This window comes from Gigantopelta aegis, chromosome 3 (assembly GCF_016097555.1).
Source record: "Gigantopelta aegis isolate Gae_Host chromosome 3, Gae_host_genome, whole genome shotgun sequence".
Classification (NCBI taxonomy): Eukaryota; Metazoa; Mollusca; class Gastropoda; order Neomphalida; family Peltospiridae; genus Gigantopelta; species Gigantopelta aegis.
Window position 1 is genome coordinate 23491123 of NC_054701.1, and position 20746 is coordinate 23511868.

General features: G+C 35.9%; 1 protein-coding gene across 3 annotated transcripts in view; it reads right to left on the reverse strand.

The window, feature by feature from the left end:
- LOC121367719 (helicase SRCAP-like) overlaps positions 1-20738 on the reverse strand; it is an 84241-nt gene extending 63503 nt beyond the window's left edge. For 2 of the 3 annotated variants that reach the window (XM_041492059.1, XM_041492058.1), the window contains exons 1-9: positions 20558-20738; positions 10643-10807; positions 9681-9911; positions 8552-9240; positions 8055-8154; positions 3233-3310; positions 2357-2504; positions 1927-2008; positions 853-1038 (exon numbers count right to left, since the gene is read on the reverse strand). In XM_041492059.1, coding sequence (XP_041347993.1) covers positions 853-1038; positions 1927-2008; positions 2357-2504; positions 3233-3310; positions 8055-8154; positions 8552-9240; positions 9681-9911; positions 10643-10796 — 1668 coding nt within the window. In that variant the 5' untranslated portion in view covers positions 10797-10807; positions 20558-20738. The remainder of the gene's footprint in view (positions 1-852; positions 1039-1926; positions 2009-2356; positions 2505-3232; positions 3311-8054; positions 8155-8551; positions 9241-9680; positions 9912-10642; positions 10808-20557) is intronic. The other variant, XM_041492060.1, reaches the window with a different exon arrangement.
- Positions 20739-20746: the final 8 nt, after the last annotated feature.

Here is a 20746-nt window from a genome sequence, read left to right on the forward strand (position 1 = left end):
TTCCTGCACGCAGTTTGCCGCATAACATTCACCACGACGCCTATACACGCGACATCTTCCATCATGACGTCGGAGCAGAAATCGGGACTCGTCACTGAACCACACCTGTCTCCATCGCAGTTGAGGCCATTGTCGATGAATCTGGCACCACTGCAGTCGGAGTCAACGGTGTTGTGGTGTTAAGATGACACCTCGAACTGGACGTCTGGCACGAATTCCTACCTCACGTAGGCGGTTCCGTACGGTCTGGTCGGATATCCTGCGCAAACCTGGTATTGCTGCGGCTGTGGAGGTGGCAGTAGTCAATCGTTCCCGAAGGTGGCGTACCCGGATGTAGCGGTCCTGCCCGGGGGTAGTGACCCGTGGTCGACCGGATCTAGGGAGGTCACGTGTTGATCCATGTTGCTGGTAATGGTCCCACAGTCTGGAGATGGTGCTTGGGGACACATGGAATGCCCTGGCAACGGCCGTTCTGGATTCGCCTACGTCTAGTCGGCTGATGGCATTGTTTCTCTGCGGTTCACTGAGACGTGGCATGTCCTGGATTGTCAACTATCGGCCAGGCAATGGAACACCCTGCACTTTTATACCGTCGGTGTTCATGTTGCACGTGCAGACAACGCACGTGCAGTGGTGACATGGTTTGCACGTGGCTGCGTTTTTGCGAATATTCACATTTTGGAACTTTATTGTACAGTAGCTGCGTTTTATCGAATGTAACCGTGGGAATGTGTTTGGGACATGCAATGACCTTATATTCACAAAGCATGAACCGGTAGGAAACATAAAATCGGAGTTATAACCCATTTGTACCCTTTTGCGTTTCTTTTTTTGAAGAGTATACATTAGTACCTTTCTAGCACAGGCTTTCTTCCATTTCCTTTCTTGTACAAAATCAGCAGCCAGCCACGTCATTTCCTCCAGCAAGTAATCCCAGTGACCTTTATTCCGCGGTGGTTCTTGGACTTTTGGAAGACGGCGAGCAGACCACAAGCCAGTTTTCCTCAGATCAGCAACACGCTGCATAACTTGTGCTTCCTGTAAGGTAATATCCAGTTATGATTAAATTAACGTTTAATCCATCCAAATAATAACACTTAATCCATCCAAATAATAGTAAGCAAAATATAAAATAGAAGGCATAAAATATAAACTACAGTACCGACTACTGACAAACCCAGTAATTATAATTTTTATCACAAGGTAATTAAAAGTACTAAATTCCTTTTTTGCATGTAAAATTGTTGGGAGTGATGATCTCATTGGAACAAAATATTTAATAAATTTTATTTAAAACATCCATGTGATCACTTCAGGTGTGATCTTCAGCTCAGCTCAGCTTGATTTTTGTTCCCCCATGTTCACAAAGCAATTTACCACAAAAAGAAAATGAACTGAAACGAAGAATCAGGTCTGTACATTCTCATTCCTAGGTAATAGTGTGTTGCATTTATCATTGCCACTATAAACATGAAGCAGAAATGCTCCTATATAGCCACACTGTAATTGAAAGGAGTTATTATACAGCTTTTTCCAGAATGAGTGTGGCTTTTATAGGTAATACTACAAAAATGCATGTTGACAGGTCAAACTTCTAGTTGTACTGAATATGACCACTGATGAAATATGTATAACTACTTCGTGTAAGAAAGGTTATTACCAGAGGCTCACACAATACATTTTTATTCCTATTATAAAGATGATAATCTCAAGCTTAACGTGTCTTTTTTGTAAACTTGATACTCTCAAACCTAATGCCAGTCATCCATTACTCTATATTCAAATGATATATAAACACATGATGCACAGAATGTCATTTAGAATATGCCTATGTAACCAGTGCATGTCTTTTCAGAATGAATTTTATCACCACTTTTTCACAAGCATTAAAATTAAGCATTCATACACATCTTTACTATATCTTACCTGTTTTGCACGTTCCACTATTGCTTCTTGAGAACCAATACTATTGTCATACACAGCAGACAGTGACGGCTTGTTGCTAGCACTGACAATAGAAAAACAAAACATTTTTATATTAAGGACACAGACTAACTAGACTCAGCAGCTTAAACTAGATCATGTCCTACAATATTCAATAGCAGATTGCACCTTTTCAGTAAAAAATTCTTGATTATAATCCACAGGTTACAACCCATTGCAATACAGACAGCAGAAAGACAATTTTGTACACTATGAAATCGATTTTAATAGCTTTAAAACCCAGAATAATAACCACTGTCCACCCCCCGCCCATGAAGGCACATTTCATGGCAACAATATCACTTGGCATCCATGAAGGCACATTTCAAGCCAACAATATCACTTTTGAACCTTTTTTTCCCCTTCTACTTACGTTGATACTGGAGTTTTAATGGACTGAGTTATTCCACCAGTCAGCAGTGGTTTTGTATCATTCTTAGCGAGCTGTAGCTGTAACTGTGTTGACAAAGCTGTTGTGTTGACAGTGCCATCGCTCATGGTAGATGTAGCCATTGATAACCCTACAATTTAACACACCAAAGAACAAATTATGTGACATTTTGCTAATCCAACGAAACTACGTTACTGTTAAATCCTATACATCCACAGGTACCTGGTATCATCTGGAAAACTGTTCTTCCTTAAAACAGAAGACAAAACAGACACAGCACACTTGTTTAAAACAATAAAAAGCTATTTTCGTTACTGTTTACCCATTAACACATTTCAACCGTAAAACCACAGCACACAATTTATAATAATAAGTATAATAATAATAAAAAATCCAACCACTTCTAACTGGAATTTGTTTTAGCAGATACCATAACAAATGAGAGAACACGGCAAGTGAGATTCTGGGAAATACATTAATAATACATCTATATTCTACATTCTAAAAATAATTTGCCAATGGCCAAGATTGTTCAGTAGATTATACTGAAATGTATAAGCTACAAAACGAACCAATTACACTTTTAGAACAATTTACACTATCTAGCTTTTGTTATAAGCAAGCTATATATGAACAGACACACACATCCATCCAATTATTTGGAAAATGAACATGTTAAGTAAATTACTTCCAGCAAACCTGAATCCCCCCCCCCCCCCCCCCCCCCCCCCCCCCCCAACCCCCACACACTTAAAAGCTACAATGTTAATAGTTAAAAGTCTGATGTTTATGAATGTAAAACTATATAATACATGGCAATAAAAAATTGACACATAAAAGACAAGGTTAAGAATTTACCTAAATGACCAGTGGAAACAGGCACAGAGAGAGCTAGAGAAGAAGGTGGCCTTCCTTGGTTCGCTTTGCTGTCTACACCTAGTACAGCATTACACATTAGGATTCAATGTCAAAGTTCAAAACAATTTATCTACACTGCAGAATTAAACTAAGTATTCTAAAACATTTATTTTTAGTATATTTTACTTGACAAGCAGTCTACTGCATATTAATTATTAATCAAAGAGATTGTCAACACATTAAGAGGTATATTACACAAAACTGATGACAATATCTTAATTACAATATCAGAGGATTTTGCACAATGTGAAATATATAAAAATACATCCAGTTAATTTTATCAGTTAACTAACAAGTCTACTTTGGTTTAAATACACTGAACAAAATGTACCACACTAAAACAAACTATTAATATTAGTTTTGTGATTCACAAAGGAGCCAATTATTAATGGATGAACAGAAATAAAATTATGATGCATTTTTCTTTTACTTGAAGACCTTACTTTGATAACCAAACAATATAAAATAAAAAGGTGTAGAATTACAACTTAAGATTTGCACATTCTAATTTTTGTTATTTGCATAAACAGTGGACTATATATAAACCAGCATCACCATAATCAGTATTTCTCTGGAAACTGGCACAATCTAATAAAGCCCATCTCAGGACATTTAATTTTGTGTGTTAAATCGGCATGCTGTTTAATCCTGACTTTGGACATCAGGGATGAGAATAGGATATAAAAATAATTAAAAAGCTAAATTTGTTTAGACTATAAACATTTTACACACATCAAACATCTAGATGCTGCTCTAGAGGGACAAAACCACAGACACCCTCTCGCAATAAAGAGAACACTTGTCTCAATTTCTTTGGATTATAAAAATTTGTTTATAATTTCTTGTCACAGATCTTCTTTACTGGTATAAGGACAACTGTATTAACTCAGTGTTAGCATCATGTTGTTTGCTCAATAAAAGTTAAATTGTCACCATTGTTTAACAAAAATCTTTGGAAAGACAACCGACCTATTTACTAGTATTAACTTACGACTCAAGATTTTGTAATTTCACACCTTTTATAAATTGAATTTTTTCAAAAGAAACATAGCATAGAGTTTTGTCGATGGCAGTCATTCTTCTCTATGAATGTTGTTATTGACTTAGTATTTGGAACAGGACATTATCAGTTATATCTGAAAGTGGTATCTCAAGATTCCATTAGGGGTGCGAGATCCAGGTTATGGAAATTGCATTTTCAGCTGTTACTACTTGTAATAAATTCATCCACAGCTAACAGTAAATAAATATCACAGAAAACACAAATGATAAAATTATTTTGTGTCAAAGACTGATGTTAGAATTCATGATATACCTCATCCCTTTTAAAACTAATTTTCACTGAATTTAAAGTATTCACAAGATCAACCCTAGAGGATACAAAATCCCATGTACATCTGGTTCAGACAGTCCACTGTAAATACAAATTACTAGTTCCAAAAAATCCCAGAAGACACTGTCACAAACTGAACGTGAAAATAATTATTAATCTGCATCAATAGATATCTACTTAATAACCTAAAAAACCAATTCTGTTGATAAGTCTACCACAACAGTTAAAGCCATCCCTATAAAAGCGGCGCAGTTATCACAGAAGCACACTTGCAATAAAATCTGCAAAATAGTTATGTTCCATCATAACATCCAGTAACCTGTTTCCATGTACCACTATACAACAACTAGTTTACACCAACCCAAAGATTAACTAAAACCTTAGTTTTTGTGGTTTTTAAAGTAAATATATGTAGTTTCATTGTTTCTTCAAAAATATATATCCTAAGAATACATTAGAAATATTTTTGATACAAAGGCATTCAACCCATCATTTTTGTTTAGCCTTTCCCTGTTGTTCATATAATGCATCATGTGGTGTCAATATATATTTTTTTGTCTTGCCATGCTCCATTAGTTCCTACCCAAGCTAAAACTAGATGAGAAAGGGACAAAGCCTCACACTTGGGGTTTCATGCAAGACACTTTCACAATTAATATTCAGATAGCAACTATGATTAACAAGCATTCCGAGAGTACTGCTAAAGCAACACTGGGCCCAACAGGTTTTTTTTTTTTTAAATCTCCAAAGTTCAGGGGCACCAACTCTGTAAAAACTGAGTAAATCCCAATCAAAGTCGAACATTGTGTAATACAGTAAAACAGTTATTATTTGCGATAGTGAAAATGCAGCCATCTTACAGTATTTAATTTTCAGAGGGCAAAAATAAAATATTACAAAACTTTATTTTGATACATACTAGATTAGTACTATTATAGTCTAATAGTTACATTTAGCCTAATAGTATCCCCATTCTGAGTAACTTGGTTGATGAGTGCTGCAATCACGTCTTTTAGACCTATACATGAGTGACCACATGGCACATATAATTAATGAACATAATCCCGAATATCGTTCAGTCAACTCTCCAGAAAGTGTGAAGAAATAAAGATAAAGATTTGTGCTATTTGTTAAAAAAATGTCTCTACTATTTTGTTCCTCTCACTAATACTAAAAAAGCTAGTCTTGTGGTTGACATTTATCGGAACTTTACAAAACAGTTATCCCTTATTTGATTGACCAATTAAAAATAGAAAAAGAAAGAACGAAATGTTTTATTTAACGAGGCACTCAACACATTTTATTTACGGTTATATGGTGTCAGACATATGGTTAAGGACCACACAGATATTGAGAGAAAACCCCCAGTCGCCACTTCCTGGGCTACTCTTTCTGATTAGCAGCAAGGGATCTTTTATTTGCGCTTCCCACAGGCAGGATAGCACAAACCATGGCCTTTGTTGAACCAGTTATGGATCACTGGTCGGTGCAAGTGGTTTACACCTGCCCATTTAGCCTTGCGGAGCACTCACTCAGGGTTTGGAGTTGGTATCTGGATTAAAAATCCCATGCCTCGACTGGTATCCGAACCCAGTAGCTACCAGCCTGTTGACCGATGGCCTAACCACGACGCCGGTAATTAAAAATAGAAAGCAGTACTGGGCGAAGCAATTTCTTCAAATTCTATTTTGGAACAATAACAAAACAAACTTTATTAGTTTCATTACAGTTGGTTGTTTTGTATTTGTTTTACCACATTGGTGATGCAAGTATTGTAAGCAAATGTACCATGTTACGTTTCTCTTCTTGGTTTTTTTTTCTTTCTTAATGGAACTTACTAGTAATTATTTATGTTAGTGTAATTTTCGTGCTTAAATTAATAACATGAAAAACGCAAAAATTACAAATGCGCAAATAATACCACGTTTACAGTAGTACATGATAAAGCTCAATATCTTGAGGCATTGTGAAAAACAAATTTTCTATCTGCAAAATTCAAGGACTGTAAAAATGGAAAAAAATTCATGAAAGTCAAACTTGACCTTCAACCGTACATGATAAATCAAAACATTTCAGCTCAGTATCTATATGTGGGACGGACATACAGAACAAAACCTAGTCCCTTCCAGTTGGACCTTAAGAGACTAACAGACATAACGGGGCTCTACAAACAACCCAGTTTTATGTCCCACCTGTTGAAAGATTTGAGCAATATTAAAGTGGATTTTTAATTTACTTGTAGAGTTGTATAACTGACTTTTCCTACTTCTCAAACTACTTAGCCCAAGCAAGTGGACCAACCTTAAAGCCCTGCGTCACAACTGAATTTTGGTTAAGAACAGATAATAGTGTCTGCAGGTATTTTCTAAATATGCATAGCCATTGCAACCAAATGAATTTTGTCAAAAATGTTGGTAAATTTAAACACCACACACACATACAAAAATGTATGTTAACCAAGTAATAATATGGAAAGCATGTTCATGCGACTAAATAACTATAGCAAGCGGATACAAGTCAAATCTCAATTTTCCAGTCAAAACCCTTGTTTCTGCTTAATCATAACTTACCTGATTAAAGAGCAATACTTATTTTTTATCTACAATTTTTTTGTTAAAATATGTTGTTTGCTATAACCATCCACACAATCTTACTAGGCTGAATTGCGAGGTTACAATTTGAATTTCATCAAAAGATACACACACAGATTGTTTCAACTGGAACAAATTTATATACATGTGCTGGGTCACACTAAACTTAAAAAACAGAAATCACATCTTTATGACTTCCTGAACAGTACACATCTTGCACAAAAACTTGTACATTATCATATAAACCTTTTTTCCCCCCCCTTCACCTATACATTTTTATTGTATACAAACATCTTGTGAAAATATGAAACAAGGATCTGCATGGAAACAAACAATTATAGTGCCAAAAACATATGTACACATTTTAAAAAGAAAAAAAGTTAAGTAAACACCATAACTATTTTCTCTAGTGCAGTAACTGAAAATCCCAAAAATGCATGAAATAAAATGTAGACAAACTGGTTTGTTTGAACATCTGCAACATAGGGAAATGACATTCATGCTACAATTTGTATACATCTAAATAAATCATCATCTTTTCTCAGCAAGGTTAATTTGTGTAGCAATTAAAAAGTGACACTATGCACAATTTGGTAACGATTTCACTTTCAAAAGCACAACACCGAACTGCTTTTAATTTGACTGCGTTGTTCTTTCTAACACCAAGACAATGACCATAAGCCATTCATGCAAGGCTGGCAAAAGGAAAAAGTGCCAAATGAAATACCCTTGGTATACGCCGCGAGTTGGCGGAGGAATTCCTGAATGTTGTAGGTGTCCAAACTACTAGGGGTACTGTTAGTGTTGAGAGAGGAAGGGGCAGGGAGCATTTTAATACCTTGTTGACTCAGTGCCGACACAGATGGTGGCAATGTGGTAGATATTGCAATTGGTGTTGCCAGAGGAACATTACTTCCAGATGTTGTCAAAACTTTAACCTGACAAAAAGAAGCAAAATATACATTAAACAAAACTTTGTAAATTGCTTAATTAAGTTGACCCGTGTTAGAAACACCGGTTTTCATATTCCATATAATTATGACGGAAAAAAAAACAATACTACAAATTTATAAAAATAGATCTTTGTCCCACTTCAAAACTTAATTCCTATGATTAACTGATAAATTTACTCGATAATCCATAATAAAAAATAAAATAAAAAAAAAAGAGGGAAAAAGAAAAAAGAAAAGATGCCCTATCCTTCAAAACAGTCTAAAAAATTAATAGCTATTATTTCATTTAGATGTAAGTGTTAATTAAGTCCCAATAAAATTATTATTTCAAGGCTATAAAGAAATTTAACCATACATTGTAAACACAACCCACTAACGATACCTCATCATTTATTCTCTTTTCTTGCAAATGTTCCTCCTCTTCATCGCTGTCGAGGTTCTCAGACTTCAAAAAATTTACAAGCTGTGGCGTTGGCCGCTTCTTCCAGGGTAGATACTCCATTACATTCCGCCCACTTTGCAAGAAAAAAAGCTCTGTCAAATGTTCAATGTAGTTTTCTTTTATTTCTTGCATTTCTTTACGTTTGTGTTCCAGAAGAATTTTTCTTTGGTGAGCAATTTCTGGAGTTGCCGGCGGTTTCTCTTCTAGCTTAATTTTCTTCTTTGGTGGGCCACCCGATATGTTTCTTGTAGTCGATGCTATGGTGCCCAGAGACATCTGCCTCGTATCCAGCACCACACGGGACATAACTGGAGACACTGCAGTTGATGCTGATGCAGCAGAACCCGGTCTCTTTTGTGGTACCTGTGATTGTTGGTTGACATTCATGCCAATGATGTTTTGCTGAAGGTTGGATAGGGGCGGGGTGCCCCGGACCGGGGATTGACCATGGTGGTAGATGGTCCCGCCTGATGGAGAGGTGCTGATGCTGGTTGTCGTAGCGAGGTACACATTTTGTTGCATCTGGCGGCCATCCGAGTGGGATGATACAACAGCAACAAGTGGCTGTTGTAGAGTGGCCGTGATAGATGCTGGTGGCTGGGGTGCACCATTTGTCAAGCCGGCTAATCCTGAAATATTGGGGAGCACACATTAGTCCAAAACTGAATACACGCAAAATATTCAATCAAGCTTTTAACATTTTAATTTGTAACAATCAAACACCTCTGCATACAATGTTATTGGCAATGCATAATACAAAAAACTTAACAAAATATCACACAAGCAAAAAATGGCCAAAAGATTGAAGTTAATGAGATTACATTGCTATGGCAAATGACAGGGATTTTGACATACGTAAGTTCTGGATTAAATAAATAACAAAAATGGCAAAAAGTTACTTAAATGCAAAACTTTTTTCTTTTTTTTAACTACATGCTGACTCAGTCACACTGACTGAAATCATTCTATGAATTCGCATTGTGTGGGTAAGTAAAAGGAAAAGGTCACTACTAAATTCAAATATAAAAGAGTATGCTATAGGAAAACAGGCAAATGAATAAGTACTAGCCTTGCGAGCTCAGCTGTCTCTGAAGTGCAGTTACAGCCTGCTGGACAGTCAAGGAGGTAGCGACTGACCCAGCAGAAACACCTGACACCGAACTGACATTTCGGATCGGACTGCGAGCTGCAACTGTTGGTGGATTAGGAACTTGGCTACTCAAGACTGACTGGGTCGGTACAGTGTAGGCGATCGTTGTCGTGCCCACTTCAATGTTTGCTTGAACATCTTGAACAAGACCTAAAAAGGACAGCAATTTTTTTTTAATAAAATTCAAAGCAAACAAAAATTCTTGCCTACTAGAAACATATTTGGCACTCTTTATGGATGCATCCATATGAACGTTGTTTAAAAAAAAAAAAATATGAGACAGCATTGTCTAAAGTATACAATCTGACTAAGGTCGACAAGTCACTCTGCACTGTTGTTTAGGCCTCGTACACAATAAATATAACATGTTCAATGATAATTTATGAAAGGTATTTATTATTTAATACTTAAAATTATGAATATAATAAAACACCTGTAAACAACGTTGTCTGCTCATAGAATTTTGACTGGGGCCATTAATGTTAGTAGACCACTTCTTATTTTAATGCAATGAAGCATGGTACTAATACTGCTTATTCTGAATCTGAATCACATCACTTTGCATGTCCTTACAACAAAAATCTGGTACACTATGTATGTGTCTATATATTTTTTAAATGGTGGCGGGGGGTGGGTAGGGTTATGGTAAAGTCCAACTAAGTTTTGGGAGATATAGGATCGAATGTTCAGTGTATATAAAAAAAAATCTAATCAAGACCGTTTAAACTTTTCTCATCTACTACTATATATGTACCAAATTTCATCGAATTCTAAGAGGGAGTCATAAAAGTGACTAACTGGACACAGAATGCTCTCAAAAACAAAAGAAAGGGAAAAGCATTATGACTACTGTTAAAACTAAAGTGCTGAACAAAACTTACCAACAGATACTGCAGACTCAAATGCTTGAAGGTGATCGGCAAGTGTAAACTGTTGAAACGTAGTGGAGGGTAAAGACACCACAGGGGTTGCAACAGTACCGCTTTCCAAAGTTTGCTGCTGTTTCAAGGATCCATTTGGGTCAGTGTTTTGCATCCTCACCTCTCCTGGAAAATAAAAATAAAATAAAAAATTTAATTAAATTAAAATTAAACAAGAATTCTGCAGAATTAAATGACTTTGATCGCATTGACAGTTGCAGGGCATAAAATTTGGCACGAACGATTCCGTCGTTCGTCTGTCAGTTATGTAAACCCAATACCAACATAAATGATGGATCGTTCATGCAAAAGTTGGATCATTCGTGCAAAAGCTGGATTGTTCGTGCAAAAGCAGTAATCACTCGTCAGAGAAGCAAAGTAAACGTGTGTTGGCTAATATCATCAATGTTTAGGAAAACTGCATGCATTGGGAAATCCCCGACCTAGAGTATGTCATGTGTGTTTGATGGTAATGTTCTAACTAGCTTTACTTTCCCTCCATCGTTCTATGTGCCCATCTATTTTCATCATGACTACCGTCACTTTCTTTATAAAATGCTACCTACGTTGGCACGCCACCGACATATTTAGGAGACAACCATATGGAGAACTTAGATTTGCGGGTGTTATTCTCTATTTGATCCCGCAAATGTCATTTTTGACTGAAGGCTTTACTGTTACTTTTCTTACATTATATTATATACCAATCAATTTAATGACACTGATGAAAAAAAAAAAGTTTTAAAAATAAAAATCTCTCTCACCGATACTCCAAGCCAATCAGAATAAATCGGCTGATTACGGATTTTTTGCGGAGTTCGACACCTGTAGTTACATGTATAGCTTCTTTCAGACTGATTTGGGTCCATTAATAGCAAACGCGATGGCATTTTACCGACTGTACCTAGTGTTGGACAAAATGATCGCTATTAACTTTGTTAAGCATGCCAATACATAGCCTCATCTGGCTCACGCGAAGGTGTCTGTGCAGCTACTGTTCGATGATTTAGTTTAAAACCCATTTTGCCTGTCTCAAGAGCATGTAGTATTACTAAAATGCACCACAGTGTATGAGAATTCGTGCCACCATCGCGAGAAATCGTATTCTCTTTACTAGCATGTTACAAAATTTCTAATTTCCATATTACATAACCACCAGCTCGCCAGAGGGTGTATTTACTGGGATGGTACAAAATAGCTGCGCCCGTTATATATAATAGCCGTCACATTTAACCGTTTTATTAACTATACGATTTTACTTGTTGATATTAAGCAATAATGTGCATTATATATCGTTGACTATGCATATCAGGTCAAATGCCTTGATTGTCCCTTCCTTTAATGACGCACTCAACACATTTTAATTATGGCTATATGGCGTCAGACATGGTTAAGGACCACACAGATATTGAGAGGAAACCTGCTTTCGCCACTTCATGGGCTACTCTTTCTGATTAGCAGCAAGGGATCTTTTATAGGTACCATCCCACCGACAGGATAGCACATACCACGGCCTTTGATATACCAGTCATGAGTGCACTGGCTGACAAGAAATAGCCCAATGGGTTCACAGATGGGGATCGATCCCAGACAGACCGTGCGCTGTACCACGTCCCGCCCCCACCCCCGACATGGACTTCGATTGGTTGTGCAAGTAAGAAAACTATAAATGAACCCCCAACCACCCCCTCCTCTCTCTTGCTCTCATTCGTTCTCTCTCCATCCATCCATTCCCTAAGTACAGCAGTGTTCTAGCTAGCAATAAATAGAGGGGCACTGCGCCCTGCCCCCATTTTGTGCCGCCCTGCTGTGTTTGTTGCCACACCGCCCTAATTCATTGTCAAACAAAAATACAAAATCTTGCTTTCCTCTCAAAGCGTGTAGTGTTGTTACGAGTCTGAATTCCCAACTAGAAAACGTTTGACAATACATTGTTTGGCCAAGCCGACAGCAGTAACGTGACGTTTTTTTTCTTTTCTATTGTTAGTCGATATGACTGCAGACGAGCGGACAGGCAGTCTTACAAAGTAATCCTCACACCGTCACGCACATAACCACACACCACCGCAAACACCTAGTTGAAAGTAGACCACCATGATAAACTTCGACAGAATGTCAAATGCAAAATTTATTTTGATAAGTAAATTTTTGAAAGTAATTGTTGCCTTTGCAAATACCCAGACCAAGATACATATAGTTTTAACTGATGTCAGTCAATGACACATTGATTGCATCTTTATGGCACAGAGTAAACTAGCAACACTGTTATTTGGTCTATGAAGGCATAACTGTTTTGTTAAAAGCATGTTTACAAAAGCTATTTAACCTTTAGACTACTGGATTAATTTTTAACAAAAACCTCGTTGAGTGGGTACAAGTTTATAATTTTTACTCACATATATTCACTTAAATGTTTCATAAATACATGAAATAAAGTTCATATATGAATCGGCAAGTATTATTTTCGTGTCTTTTTTTGTAATTTTTATTATTTTAGATCGGCTAATGGTGATTAAAATTAGGCAAAAAGTTGTGTTTACTTACGGGCATTTGTGGCCAGCTGTCCAGTATTTATGTCCATTATTCCCGATAAGTGGTTTTTTGACCAGAATTTTTTTTAAACCCGAACTACGATTCATATTGCAATATTTGGTAATTTTCGTTGTTGGTAAAACGATCAAATTTATTATCAAATTAGCTGTTACAATCAGCTATCGATCCCTGAAAATCACCGCGACGTGCCGCCATTGTTGTCAAGCGAAAATACTCGCCGAAAACCACTTTTTGAACTCAAAATTTCAAGGTATTTTTAATTGAAAAAATCAAAACAAAAACCACCATTTTGAAAAAAAAATCTTTTTTCTTTAATTATATTTCCGTTTCCGGTGAGTGTTGTGCAAAACGGTGGGAAATATGAATTGGGGAATGCACTGTATACAGTATATCGACTGACGTGACGTCGGGCGAGATATCTCGCCTGCAGTAGTCAGAAGGTTAATGAAATCTATCTAGACCTTGACATGCAATAATAGCCATTTTTAAATGCAGTGAGCAACTTGTTACAAATATATCCGTATGTCAATTTTTTAATTTCTTTTTATTTATTTCTAATCAATCTCTTCTTTTTTTTTCATTTCTTGATTTCTTTTAACCATTTCATTTATTTATTTTAAATTACATTTGGGCATGGTAATAAAAGGTATAAATACTATATATAATAAAAAAAGAATATGATTTCTTTAGGTGATCCAACCTTTTGTAAAACATTTTAATAGTTAAAGTTTGATTTTATTTAACATTTGGTAATTTTAAAATTTAGTCTTAGAGAAAAACCTGCTACTCGTTTCATCGTTTATATACACCATCCCACACAGGATAGCACATACCACAGCACATTCCAGTTGTGTTGCACTGGCTGGAACGAGAGTTTTTTTAATAGTGTCTATATTTAGTACATTAGTACAATAATATTGCATACAGAGATGAATGTACTGTTTCATCAAACATCCAGATTTAAGAATAATAAATTTGGGTTTAGAAAACGTTTTGTAAATTAAAACCAGCATAGATATTCCTACATATATATTTATGAATGTAAAAAATTCGATCATATCCAGCATTTGCATCAAAAATAAGATTTTCATGTTAAAAATGCCCTACAATTAAATTAGCGCCCTGCCCCATCAAAATCCTAGCTAGAACACTGTACAGTGTGTGTGTGTCAGGCCCCCAGATTTCACGGAAACGACAGGTTTTCTGTAAAATCACTAAACCGAACTTTTGTTACCATATGATTATTATATCGAGTACTTATTTGACAGAAATAAACACCCCTCCTTTCTGAAGGTATTTAAGAAATTAGGCCTTTATTCGTAAATCATGGTATTTCATGTTGAGGGTTGTCCGTGTCCGTGAAGTAAATTGCCAAAAAGTTGAAGAATTGAGAAAGAGCTGTTTAGAACGTTACAATCCAGTATGTTACTAAAATGGACAACTAGATTCTTTAATTTAGTAAGTTTCTTATTAGAAACTTTGGTTGTCCATTTGCAAATTTTTGCATTTCTTTCCCATTTAAATTGATGTATTAAATGTACATGCAATTAACATTTAATTGACTAAATGTTAAAGAACAATGAGTAGACAGGAATGCAGGAAATTTTGTAACAGGATCTAAGCAGTCTCCGACTGAGTGTGTGTTGGACTCAAGATATCAAGACCGCCAAACGCCAGAATTTCTACAGAAAACCGAGTATATACTCCCTCTGAAAATTTTGAAAATTAAAGGTCCAGAAATAATGGATTGCAATGTAGAAATAAAATTCATTCTGAAAAATAAGTATACTTTTAAAAAAAAACTGCTTACATTTTCGGACGAGTTAATTTTTTATTATTATAGGCAAGTGAAATTTGAGAGCAACTTGCCCAGAGGGCAACTGAAAATTTTAGGATATCGGGGATCGCGCTGTCAGTAGCCAAATTAGACATTGGCTAATTAAAAAAAAAGAAATGGCCAATAAAATTTGCTAGTGGCTAAAATTTTGGCTAAGCCATTTTCATATTCTGATGTAAACAAACGGTTACATAATCTATCAGACACCTCAAACATAATGATAATACCAAATATTCAATTAGTGTAATAGCGACCTTCCGACCAGGACGTGACGAAAATGGACATCACTTTTTTAACACTGCAGTGAATTCCAAAACTTGGCTCTCCTGATAGAATGTTTGCTTTTTGAAATAAGACTGGATATTGTGTTAAACAGTGTATCTCTAAATGCAGTATAGCAATTTACTAAAAAAAATATTCTTTATGAGGTAAAATTTACTTTTAAAAATTTCATTACGAGGCAGGACGTGACTTTTTGTCCAATTCACTTATACAACTAATAAATCACTTAGTTTATGAAATCAATAATATTTAGTTTATGAAATCAATAATATTTACTTGTATTAAGTGTTTTTATCATCAAAATAAGTCCATAAAATCCTAATTAATTGAACTGTTGTTGTGCCAAAAAAAGTTCTCATACAATATTCATATAATACACTTTTATAACCAGTGACCATACTGTCAACAACATTGTTTATCCTGGTGATTTTTGTCTTACCTTTACAATACATGTACAAACTAAAAGGATTAAGTATAGGTATAACTATTTCATAGGCTGCAGCATAATTTTTTGCACTTAGCTCAACATTGATTGTACAAATGCAGCTACATTTCTCATAAGTCATTTGTGCACCAGCGAACACGTAAATGTCGATGCTGACGTCACAGGATGTAAACCAGCTTCTCAAAGTCGGTTCCGAATGGTTTGTGCAAACACCCTTTTCAAACCAGGTATGCGCACAGGAGTGTTCGTTGCTGTGGCAGTTTGGTGATGCAAGTGCAGAACCCGGATGTAGCGATCTTGTGCTGCAGTTGTTATGAGAGGTCTTCCACTTCTGGGCCGGTCTTCAGCTGATTGAAACTGATGGTACCTATCCCAGAGACGTGAAATGGTGCTCTGACGACGTTCATGTGGAGTGTGACCGACGACTACGATTCACCTAACTGGAGGTAGCCTATTGCAATGTTTCAATTCGGCAAGCTTAGTCTTGGCATCTTGTAACTCGTCTACGTTGAAATGGAAATGAGGCTTTAAATACCCATCACTTACCCCCCCCCCCCCCCCCCCCCCCCCCCCGTTTCACGCGCATTCACCAAAATCTGATCCATTTCATGCCGATTTCCTGCAAATGTCTGTTTTAGGGTGCATTTGGGCATGTTGTCACATTCCAGGAACATTAACATGGTCATTCAGCAACATTGTACAAAAAAACCTATATTTTGTAAAATTAAACACTTTTCTTCTTTACCTATCACCTATGCGTTTCTTTTTTGACAGAGTATACATGAATAAAAACAAAAGTATCACTGGCAACACTTTATTACACGTTTCTAACAGAAACTGTATATTGACATTTTATTACACTAATGTAAATAATAATAAACAGGGCTAGCCCTGGATTGCTATTTTTGTTCGCCAATTTGTTTTGTCAATCTTCAATTTGTTTTGTCAATCTAAATATATATTCGCCAGGAACATATTGGCATTTCAGTCAAAAGATTTTATTTTTAATCTTGTTCTTTATTTTAATATAGTATATGCTAAAATGTACTTATTATTCAGTTTACGTCTTGTAACCTAATAATGAAATGCTGCTGATGTCTAGGGCTGGCTGTAGCCCAGTGGTAAAGCACTTTTATGATGTGCGGTCAGTCTAGGGTCGATCCCCGTCGATGGGCTCATTGAAGAGTGGATTATCACAAAAGTGAAAATTTTACTTTTTGTATACATCAGATGATATAAATTGTATGTTTCTCTGTAATTTGAAAGAAAAAAGTGAATTTTGATCCGATATATATGTTCCCAAAAAGATTCACCGGACTAAGATGTACACATAATTTTGCATCAAAAGTGTGAAATATAAGTATCGGTACATGTTTACATATTTAATAGTCTAACAACTTATATCATTCAGTATCTGAGCTTTCGAGATGTGTGTGCAAAATGCTGGAATAAATGAGGTCCAGAACAGGACCCAATGCCCTTTTGTTTTTAATACAATTTTTTAAAAATATGACGAGACCTCAAATGACAAAAGAAGTTTATAAATGTTCAATTATGGAGATGTTCAGCAATCACGTAATGTAAGATCTGACTTTTTTTGTAACCCTGTCCGCGTTATGTTTTGTAATAATGACAATAATCACCCCTCTTTAACAACTGTCACTGGCCTCAGTGGCATCGTGGCAGGTCATCGGTCTACAGGCTGGTAGGTACTGGATTCGGATCCCAGTCGAGGCATGGGATTTTTAATCCAGATACCGACTCCAAACCCTGAGCGAGTGCTCCGCAACTCCATAACTGGTTCAACAAAGGCCATGGTTTGTGCTATCCTGCCTGTGGAAAGCGCAAATAAAAGATCCCTTGCTGCCAATCGGAAGAGTAGCCCATGTAGTGGCGACAGCGGGTTTCCTCTCAAAATCTGTGTGGTCCTTAACCATATAACCGAAAATAAAATGTGTCGAGTGCGTCGTTAAATAAAACACTTCTTTCTTTAACAATTGTCTCCTACACACTTCCTTCTTTCCCTGTCACTGGCATTAATTTTACCAACATTATAAATTTATAAACATTAGATTTTCTGTTCTTATTTTGGTTATCTTTTTTCTTTTCTGCTTTATATAAAGATAAAACTCAATAGTCCCACCAGAGACTGCTACCCCCATCCAGATATTATTCCAATGCCACAGGCCTGTAGCCATGTATCTTTAATCTCTTTGGCAATATTATTATTATTATTATTGTATATATAATAGAAAAATCATATTTTAAAGAAACAAAATGGCCAGACTGCCTTTTATTTTATAAATTTTTTTAATAGTGCGCAACTCTTGATCATACCCTACGCCATGACCTCATTTTGTAACTACCCTCCTAACTTCCCACTATGATTTATAACTGAATACTATTCATAATTAGTATGGTGTCCAACTCAAGGTTATAGCCAGTCACCCAACATAAAGACAAAGGAAACGTCTTTGTTATTGCTATCAAAACACTGGTGTGCAACAGTCTTTCACAAGTGGGCGAAAAAAACCTTTTCCAGCTTCACGCTGGTTTCGAGTTTTGTATTTCTGTACAAGGGGCAGAGGGAAGTATCATGTCGGCTTTAGTATTATATCAGTATATATAGCACAAATTAATTATAATTTCGCCATTTAATATGTTTGAAATATAACCTGTAAACGTAGAAAGTTTTAACTAATAATGATTGTATATAAGTGAGACAATATGTATTCCTCACCTCGTAGAAATGAACTCAACCATGTGACCTAGATTTATACGGTAACCAGTCGTACCATAGTCATGTCGTACCCAATTTTACCATTTCTTACCATGTCTGTCTGGTAATTTCATACCTTGGTCATTTCGTACCTCAATCATTTATTGTGCAGCTTAGTTGACTGATATAGTAAAATGTCGAATTACCGATTTAAAAAATAAACATTAGGCTAATGCAGCTATATTGAAGCCCCACCCTTAAGAAAAAAACAAATAAGAAAAGATGATATATTACTTTTATCTTCAAACGTTTCCGTTCATCGTTATATTAATTACCAACAAGCACTTTGTGTCAGAATAACATATCAAGATATTCTAAGACGAGCTGATCTCAGAAAAACCTCAATTACCCACAGACGTACACATGCAAGAGTAAGAAATATATTTAATACAGTTGCTTTGAATTTTAATGACAACCACTTGCCGTGAACAAAATCGTACAATCCACAATCTACTTACAAAAATAAGAAGTGGCATACCATGACAAAAATAAGATACCGAGTACGAAACCACTGTAGTACAAAATGACCAAACATTATGGTACGAGATGGTAAAAAGTAGGAAATGACTAGTAACCATTTATAACATTAACCGGTATGACAAAACATGACTAATAAAAAGTATAACTTGTAGTCGATAGTAATCAAACATTTAGTATCAATAATGCAACATGTCTTAAAAAAGTATTTAATTTTATTTAATCGCGTTTTCTAGCTTTACGACAAGCAGCTGGCAGTACACTGTGGAATAGTAGACTGGCCACGTGGACATGCAAACAACGCTTATTCACACTGCGAGGCGGATCAACTGAACAAAACTGGTTGCACACGTTTGGTTCTAAAAATCGATGGGAAAAAAATTGTTTTGTTCATCTCCTCTATGCAGTGTAAACAAATGCTCTAATTTACGACACGGCGCTTCGCTTTCATCAACCCGACTTGTAAAACATAAACGACTTGATAGTATAATAAACTATTTAACTAGATATATTTCAATTTGCATCAATAGAACGAAAAATGGAGTTACATACTATTTTTCTTTTTAAAAAAATCCAAAGAAAAAATGCATATTATTAGGCCTATTGGTAGGGTACGTTCGAGCAAAAATTACCACTCACGATACCCAAGTGATACTTTTCTTTCTTTGGGACGGCGTAATTGGTCAGTTTTGTGATTTTAGATTGTAAAGTACTTAATCAAGGGTTTTATATAATTACTTACAGTAATAAAGCAGGAAGGCTGATAAGTCCATTACGTTTTGATGTATATCCGTGCGGTTATCACACAATACCCTGTGATCTTAATAAAAGAGACACGTCTTTTTAGTGTCTAGACAGTGTCCGAGGAGCATCAATGATCAATGAGCTATGAGGCAATACTGTTTATCTTGCACGAGTGAACTGATGTTGTCCTCCTCAAGCCTTTGGCCGTTGAGTGTTACACTTTGGCCATTTTGATCAATCATTGTTAGGGTAGTTTTGTACTGGGGACGTTAACACTATGATTTTTGCGAATTGAAATGCAATACTTAACAAAATGATCCATGATGAGAAATAGCTTGCATGTTACACTGCAATGAAATTGAACAGAAAAGACAAGCATCATCTGACACACAAAAATCACTAGCCATCAGGTATGGCAATAGTAGTTAGTTACTAGCCCAACAGTGAATATCACTAGCCATGGGAGTGGGGCTACCATAATCTAGAAGCCCTGGCTGATTGAGGAGAACAGAGAAACTTTAGACACATTTTCAAGAGCTCATTTTTACAATTAAAAAAAAATAAATGTTGAAAATTTACGCACATTTGATTATTTCGTATTTAGTTATACAAGATTTCAATAAAAATCAAATTTTTAATAGATATAATAAAAAAAATCGACTGCCTGATGACCATGCAATAATTTTTTTTTACTGTGATTATGAGGGCACGAAGTGGTGAATGGGCGCCATGTTGAATGAGAAATTGGATGTTGCTTACCTGGTGGTTATTACGCAAATACAGCGTATTTACCAACCATCTTTGGTCACTGACCCCATTTCCAACCAATTCAACACTTTAGCTGAACATTTTTACCATGAATAACGTTACTAGAGTATATTTTTTAACTAAAAAGTGTTTCAAATATCAGAAACCATCACCATACACTTCTTACAGTATGATGGCGCT